Genomic DNA, 9,028 nt, shown 5'->3' with positions numbered 1-9,028 from the left:
AACAACTTGATCGTGTGGAGGAGGGCATGAACAAGGTGAACGCAGACCTGAAGGAGGCCGAGAAAGATTTAAAAGATATAGGACAGTGCTGTGGTCTGATATGCCCATGTGTTAAAAAGTAGGTACCGGCCAGGAGCCTCGAGCTCTTGCCTGTCCAGTGCTGGTGGTGGTGGTGGTGATGGTGATGTCTGATGTCTCTCTTGTCACAGTCTATGTCTTTTTTTTTGTTCTTTCCCCTTTGTCCCCCCCCCCCCCCCCCTTCTACTTCCCTTTTCCGTTTTTTTCCACCTCTCTTCTCTTCTTACGTGCTTTCGTTCTTGTGATGGGATAAATGACAATGTGTTGCTAATCAGAACAACTGGAGCGCATCGAGGAGGGGATGGACCAAATCAATAAGGACATGATGGATGCAGAAAAGAATTTGAACAATCTAGGACAGTTCTGTGGTCTATGTTCATGTCCCTGTAACAAGTAGGTGCTGCCTGTGTCGCCCGAATGCATGTGTTTCAGTGCCTACCTGCCTTTCTGTCCATCTGCCTGCTTCTGGTGTGTAGAGCATGGTAATCTGTGTTGTGAGCAATCAGGCCTGAAGCCACAACGACACACTGTTTGAACAGGCACAAGCACCGCATGCACAAGCACGTGTGCATGTCTGAGTTAAAACTAATATCACCAAATGATTATTGCATGCATACAGCATGTACTACTTGCATGTGCATAAGGGTTCTTTTGGTGCTGTATTTGCCCTCCAGTCTCCGTGACGGTTGCCATCAAAAGCCCTTCATTCCACAATGGATGAAAGATTCCCTTCCAGCAGGTATCAGCATCAACGAGGATCTCGACCGCGGCATCAACCGAGCTTTTAAGTCCATCCTTCACTCCTACACCTACCCAGTAGCATGATGCCTCGTCATCATGTGTTTGCTTAACCAAGCAACAATTCAACTAAATCCGTTGAATATAATAATTCTGGTGTCCATTTAAAAATCAAAAGCTCGCTAATCTAATTTATGTTTTTAAATGATCGTGGTTAAAGCTCCAGTGTGAAGCGTATTGAAATTTGTGATGCCAGAAATTTCATGTGAACTGTTCATTACAATTTTTAACATAAAGTCATGTAATTATGAGGATTAGTGTTATAGTCTCACAATAGTTTTTTTTTAAAAGGGGACCTATGATGCAAAATTCACATTTTTACATGTGTTTGTTCTTCCATTAGGGGTTCAAAAGCTGCTTCTAAAAACAGCCCAGTCATTTTTGGCAGTAAATTCATGTTTTTTGGTGTCTGGAAAATGAGCAGTTTCAAAAACCTTCCACTTGTTAAGCCACAATAGACTTGACAATTAGAGCGCCATTACCTAGCAACTACAGCCTGGTTTTACTGCTGTATGCATTGTACAATGGCTGCTGGATAAGACAAGTTTTTTGAAGCACTGTATTTTCTCAAGTCTAAAATCAGTATAACTGTTGAGCAGAAGATATTACATTGCTTCATGCTCTCACTTTTGATCAGATTTATGGAGATGCTGTTCTCCTGCAGGACTTTGGCAGTGTATGCACCGTGAAAATGATCAAAAACTGTTTTATTGACCATGTTGAAGGGCCAGAGTCATGATGACAAAATCCTAATAAGTCAATTGAAATAAATCACTCTGTTTAAAGACGATATAAAATTATTCAATGATGAATGAATCGGGACTCACTTTATTTAAGTGTCCAATTTGGACAAACAAGGTAACATTACATTGTACACACGGAACCTTTAACCTAAGGTGATCTGTTAAATTTAAGTAAACTTACTCTAACATTGATTCAAGATTACAAACTTTGAGTACCATGACGCCTCAGCCTCCTTCCTCAAGACTTTCTTACATTTTAATAATACACAAGAGTTAACATGTTATCTGAACTCAAAATCAAGTTAAAGCTGTAGTTTGAAAGCTCAAATGAGTCCCTTACATCTGGCCCACAACAGCCAAACTATGGCCATTGAGTCATGTCTGTGCATTTTGCACCTGTGTACCAATGCATGTACTCTATTTAATGTTCTGTCTCAGAGCTATAGAAAACACAAGTGACTTACAAAAAAGGAAGGAAATAAGAGAAACCTAGCAGCTTTTGGCAATGTTTGATGAGTTTTCTTTAATCATTTTTTTATTGGGTGTCTCCATTTGACCAGATTTCTCTAGTTTCTTCTTGTAATGTCTTATACCTACTATTTCAGAAACGTTACATATAATTAGTCACTACTTGCTATGGATAGTTTTCAGCAAGTTATTTCCTTTTGAGCTATGTGGTACTACCGTGAGATCTTGGACGTAATTGAAATGCAAACTTAGAAATTAAATGTATTGTTTGGTGCTTTGACAGTACAAAAAAACACATTCTCCAGTGCACCGGACTAATGGTTCAATGTGTTTCTTTTCTTGTTGTTTTCTGACGTGTATAAACAAAATGTTTTTAATTTAAATTTTTGGTATTTAATCCCACAGTTGATATTTTGACAACAGATCATCCTTTTCTCCAAAACTGGTACTGGACTGGATCCTGGCAGTCAATAACCGATCTTCCCAATTAGCACAATAGGGATCAGAATAAAGGAGTTGTAGTTTTTGTCACCAGCTGGCACATAATTTTTGATTTGTTTTCAGGATTCATGTATTTTGATTCAGCTTTCATATGTTACTGTTTTGGTTTAAGATCTTGTATATTCTATAGCTCTTTGGTCCCTTTCTTCCATTGCCCACTTGCTATGTAACCCTGTGGTTATAGACTCTCATGTTTCATTTAAAACATCTGAATTGAAAGCATTGGGTTAAACAGCATGAGACGTTTCTTGTTAACAGTCTAACTGCATCACCTGATAGGTGTGATATACCAACACTAACAAAGACTGCTTGATAATTCAGAATACCAGTGAAAAGATTTTTCTTTTCCAGTAATTGAATTCAAAAGGTGAAATTTTATAATGATTTATTACAAACAAGGCAACATGTTGGTAATTATAGGTTACAGTTGATAAAAAAAACAACAAAAAAAACCAAAAAGCAAATGTAGTTGTTATGGCCTTCACAATAATGGAGAAGGCTCCTGACTACTGATTATTCGGCAGCCACTTACTGACACCCTCCAAGAGGAGATTAAACCACAAATTTGCTTAAAACCACAGTGGTGTATGTGTACCACTAATACTTGTTGATCCATATTTCACACAATCTGTGCACTTTGGCGTTGTCTGGTGATCTGGAATAATTTGGAAATGATCAAAATTATTCCAGATTTCGCTCATTTGCATTATTAATTCTACTTCAATGTGCAATACTTTTACTCTACTTAATGAGTATATGAAAATTTGTGTCATCACATATAAATCGAGATAAATATACTTACCAATGTCGACAAACTGATGAAAGTGTTCCTGTCAGCAAAGACCTGCATCTAACAGGTGTTTAATTAATGAAACGAGCAAGAAGAACTGAACTTGCTTATTTGACTGCATGTGATACATCATCATATAGCTCCATCCATCCAAATGAAATGAAGGGCTAATCACTGCTGGTCTTCCAATCAGAATGATAATGTTATGTAATTTTTCTTTCTTTTTGTGGGGATTTTTGCCACATGGACCTAACAGCTCAGCTTTCTTTGATAGCTACAGCATGTGTCTGATCCTCTTCCCACTGTGTACCAAGTCTCTGCATGTCCACTCTACAGGTCTTCATGTGTGTGTGTGTGTGTGTGTGTTGTCATCTTCTCTGTGCTAATTGTTTTTTTGTGTTTGAAATTCTTTCTGAATGTAAGCAGCACTTCAGCTTTTTACGTTCAATTGATCTGCATGTTGGATCAATTATTCACCAACATACTGCAAATGCATGTAACGGCTGTGTATCATGTGCTTGTCATGCTGCTTCTGTTAGAATGATTAGCTTCATGCCATTTTACATTCTAAACATATATGCACATATATGTTTTGATAGAGGAAAACATGCATGCACATTAACATTTCACACTTCAGTGAACGAACAACACATGTAGACCTACAAAGATGTGCACAATCACTTTTACTAACCAGTTAACATACAGACGCTTACCACACAAAGTTTGTCAACATTTATAGCTTTTTGATGCCTCCAGTGGCCCTGACTGAAATGTGTCTGTGGTAGGATTAAGGGCGGGGGCCAGGCCTGGGGAGCAAACCAGGACGGAGTGGTGAACAGCCAGCCAGGGGCTCGAGTTGTAGATGAACGCGAACAGATGGCCATCAGTGGGGGCTTCATCCGCAGGTATACGTACATTCTGTAAATGTGTGTTGTTTCCAGATTCATTAATACTCAAGATATACAGATTTGAACATGTGTTGCTGTTTATTTATGAATGTAGATACTTAACATACATGAATTTGCTTTTTCATGCTGGTTAATAATTTTGTCTCTTGGAGTTACTCTTTCTTCTTCAGAATATATCAGGTATCCTGTATTTTTGTAAGTACATCAAAAGAAAGTTGCAGGACGCACTGCAAAACCTTAAAGAGGCAGTATTATGTAAAATCGACTTTTTTGAGCCTTATATCATAATGTTATTCTCTCATCAAAAACATACCTGGAGTGTTGCTTTGATTCTTTAGTACATGTTTGAGAAATCATTAAATTTCCCTTGGCAACCATGCAGCTGTGCAAAATGTTTGGGGGACTGAGCGCTGCCTTTGAGGCTCCTCCGCGGAGCTGAAGTCTCCAAAACAAGTCTTTGTTCCACAGACTCGCTCAGTGGGGAAGTCCCTGCGACTTCCCCACTGAGCTCCTTCAGACTATCAGCAGCAGCAATTAGGAAACACCTGATGGAACTGCGCATCTGCTGAATTCATTATTCAAGCTGCTTTTCAGTGAAACGCTGGTAAAAATGTTATTAAAGGGTTAATAGAGAACCGATGTGATAAAACAGAGAAAGAGCTGAATTTTCTTAAAGAAACAGAGGCCAATTTCAAGGCATCAAATTATGAAGCCAATTTTCTTTGAAATCATATTCAATGCGGCATTTTTATAACAACTGAAGGTAATATTGTTACCTTCAATTATCATAAATGCCATAAAATGGCAGTGAGAACCTGAAAAATGCATAATACTGCTCCTTTAAATTTCAACAAATTTAAAAACATTTTTAGCAGCTTGTATCTCGTGTTTTAGGTCCAAAAACAGTAAGCCACAATAATTTGTATTCTGCAGGGTAACAGACGACGCCCGGGAGAATGAGATGGATGAAAACCTGGAACAGGTGGGCGGGATCATTGGCAACCTGCGTCACATGGCCTTAGACATGGGCCAGGAGATCGACACGCAGAACCGCCAGATTGAAAGGATCATGGAGAAGGTACTGCATTCATTCATATCAGTACTATATAGAGGATGTGTCCCTATACCCAGGGACACATCCTCACATGATACCTGATTATTTCAAATAATCAGGCATCTGGTTACTTGAAATAATCAGATACATTTTAACCTGTTACTGTTTTATTTTATTTTTTTAATATTTTATAAATTAACTGATTGAAACAAATCAGTTTCTATGTAAATGTATTACAAAAGAAAAGAACATTGCTATTCTTAGAAAATGAGCTGACAAAATAGAATTTTTTTCAACAAATATGTATCACTGTCACAGGTGAAAGCATTAAAAATTACTCTTACACCAACAAATATCAGTAAAATAAAGAAAATAATTAATTCTACAAGGTACAATTTAGCTAATACATAGATTAAAATTATGTTTATGATGGATTACAGGCTGAACATAAGGTTATGTACTGATTTCAAGCAGATTTACTCTGACTCTAACACACTAATGGACCAAATCTGATTTACATGCTGCCCTGTGAATATCTGATCTATTTACATTCCGATTTATAATACCTTCACTGAAATAACCCTTCCACATACCTCTGTATATACTTCTGTCTTACCTAAACAACCTGGCATCTGTACAAGCTGCTGCTTTTCTCTTTCAGGCTGATTCCAACAAGACCAGGATTGATGAGGCCAACCAGCGTGCTACAAAGATGCTGGGCAGTGGCTAAACGGCAGCTTAAAGTGCTCTCATCCCTGCTAAACCCCAGTGACACCAACCAAACCCGGCCCTGCCCCCAACACCAAATGCCGACAGCAGGCGCTGCACAGTCATGCTTTTATTGTGATACTGGTAGAAGTTTGCACACATGCACATATCATACATTGCTTCCCTCCCCTGCTCTCACCCCTACACCTACCTGACACTCCATCCAGTCCCTAACCTTGTTGTCAATGTTGCTCTGTGACGTCACTTTTTTGGATTTTGCTAATAAATAGTTCAGTTAGGCATCATCCACTCCAGTCTTATCCATGCTGTACATAGTCCATCTTTACTGGCTTCTGTGCCCCTGATCTCTCATCATCTTCTCTCTTCATTCTTTTCTTTTTTTTAAAGTCTTTGTGTAAAATAAACTGTCTGTAAACCTTATGTCCACATTATCCTTTCCCAGTCTCGGTATTCTAGTATTGTCTGCCTCAGATGCATTGCGTATTAATCAGATAGGATATATTATGCTATATGCTACGGCTGTATAAACAGTAAACACTGAGCACTGTATAAATATATCTAGATGTGAATCTGCTCAAAACTTAATAGTTACATAATAGAACATGAATTTTGCCTGAAATGTGACTGTCTCTGATCTGTATGCCAGTGAATTACCAATCTTATTATTGGAAGAGTGTTATAACGATTTAATGCCACAGATGTTACACTGCAAACATTTTCCTCAGGGACCTAATCTTACTACAAAAAAGCAAAGTTTAATTATCTATTAATGCATTAAAGTCTATTAAAATACATATTTCTATCAGAAGGCTCATTTTGAAATGAGACAAGTAACAATTGCACTTATTTGTGGTCTGCACAGCATTATTGGGGAGCAAATATTAGGTTGTAACAAAGACCAACAGCAGCAAGTCCAAGTATACAGCACATTTTAAAAAGTGTCAGCAACATCTTTGCATAAACTAAAGACCCATTCCACAACCAAAGCAATAGAGCATCAAGTGCATTATGCATGTTATCCGCTTCTCAAAGCATGAAATAATTCATTTATCCAGGAAAACATCCTAACTTGGCAACGGTATGCTGCATCCTGCAGGATAAACAAAGAAGGAGCTTATATCGGTTTGCAATAGTGCCACTCAGTTTTGTGTCTCCTTACCTTTCCGGATTGTGATCATCACTGTAAAATAATATGTACCTTGTTAAATGCCAATAAAACCATCTAAACTGTAGGACCAAATCCAGTTTTTCTGTCTATTTTGTTGCATTGTATCTGAGCAAAAGAGCTGCAAGGTAGCAATGTAAAACCCAACATAAAGGGAATGGAATCAATGGATCTTATTCAGATTCATCGCTTGGCAGCATCCTAATTAACTTGTGAAGATTTGCTAGCTTATATTAAAATATCATCAAAATGAAATTATTTCAGAAACTTAAATTCAGAGGTATCAGAATATGACATGGTTCAGAAAATGTACAAATGGCACCAATCTGTGCAATACTTTTGTAATGACAACTTTTTATAGACCATCAGGTAATATGAAAGCATGTGTTACTGATATGCATATAGCAGCAGGAATGCTTTCTAACTACTGACAGATTTTCTCTAATTTCTTAGCAGTCTGTGCCTTTTTGCACAACTTTTAATGAGTTCAACACTTATTCAAATTGACAACTATAGACTAATTTGTTTTTATCCTTTTGAGTGTGGACGACTTGGTTGCTGTCGCCGTTTGTGGTATAAAATTTACATAAATGGCCTCATTAGAAAAACTTCAAATGAGAAAAACGTTGACATGTTTGATACTTATTTTACCTGCTTTTTAATATGTATTCTACTCGCTCTCCACAGGAAGATGAGAAATAAGATTTATGTCAAATTCAGACGCAAAAGAAAAAAAAAACAGAAGTAAGGTTAACAAAGAGACAAAGAAGGAAAGATGAGTAGCAGCACATTAAACTAATGGACATCCACAGTGCTGCTCTGGGCTTAGGGAGGATTAGAGTACACCACGTCACTAAGAACTGAAACACTCTCTCCCACACAAGGGGCTGATGGTCTATAACTTAGTTACATGTAATACCAGTCCATTGCAAGCTTGCCAATACATGTAAATACAAAATGGTGGAAGATTGCCTTTCACTTTATCCCGATAAGATATAACAATTTTTAGTTTACTGAAAGACAATATATTAATGCTTAATAATTTAATCGGTGTTTTTTCTTTATTCTTACTCACTCTTAATGTAAATGATTGCAGAGTTAGGGTTTTGCAGTTAGACCTGGAAACGCAAGACATTGTGGGGAAAAAAACAAAACAAAACACTTATTTGTGCACTTCTAATGCAAAGTCTCCCCCTAGTGGAAGTTTATGTAGATGCAATTTTGATTTAGACCATAGATTTGGCTCTTTTGTTTTTTTTAGGGCAAAACGCCCCAAACACTTAAAATAGCTTGTTAAATAGACAATATCAACAAATAAATAAACCGAATGATTTCTGCAAGTATTGTAACAGAACGGTGTACAGGATGAGTTCATAGGCAATGTGAGGGAGAAATGAAAGGTTCCAAAGATGTTTGGTGGTGAGCATATCAATTACATTTTTAATTAGCATGTGCCATTAAAACAAAAGTCTTTGAACCCAATCAATATACCAACCTACTTACGTCATTAAAAAAAAATTAGAGAAACCATAATCACAAGACCAAATATAAATGCTTGAAATGTATCTCTGTTTGATTAATCTATATTTATTACAATTATTTAGTAGTTTGAAATATAATCTTGCTAGACATTAAAAAGAAGAGAGGAGACAAAATGCTTACTATAATAATAATGATGATGATATCTCCTCACTCAGTATTTAACCTATTGTAAGTGTCATAGGCATAATATAAGAGTAGACCCCGCATTGGCTGCTCGGGCGCAGGAAATACGGCGGCCATCTTGGAGCGGTC

General features: G+C 37.3%; 1 protein-coding gene across 2 annotated transcripts in view; it reads left to right on the top strand.

Annotated features, from left to right (window-relative positions):
• The window catches only part of LOC106949858 (synaptosomal-associated protein 25-A-like), a 37,017-nt gene extending 29,708 nt beyond the window's left edge, over window positions 1-7,309 (top strand). Inside the window, exons 5-8 of one of the 2 annotated variants that reach the window (XM_015036397.1) lie at window positions 354-471; window positions 4,164-4,283; window positions 5,220-5,364; window positions 6,002-7,309. In XM_015036397.1, the coding sequence (XP_014891883.1) occupies window positions 354-471; window positions 4,164-4,283; window positions 5,220-5,364; window positions 6,002-6,070 (452 nt within the window). In that variant the 3' untranslated portion in view covers window positions 6,071-7,309. Of the gene's footprint in view, window positions 119-353; window positions 472-4,163; window positions 4,284-5,219; window positions 5,365-6,001 lie in introns of both variants that reach the window. The other variant, XM_015036398.1, reaches the window with a different exon arrangement.
• Window positions 7,310-9,028: the final 1,719 nt, after the last annotated feature.

The sequence above is a fragment of the Poecilia latipinna genome, unplaced genomic scaffold, assembly GCF_001443285.1.
Source record: "Poecilia latipinna isolate Pla-1442-1.1 unplaced genomic scaffold, P_latipinna-1.0 Scaffold367, whole genome shotgun sequence".
NCBI classification, from domain to species: Eukaryota; Metazoa; Chordata; class Actinopteri; order Cyprinodontiformes; family Poeciliidae; genus Poecilia; species Poecilia latipinna.
The sequence above is the reverse complement of the archived record's forward strand: the minus strand, read 5'-3'. Positions and strand labels throughout refer to the sequence as shown.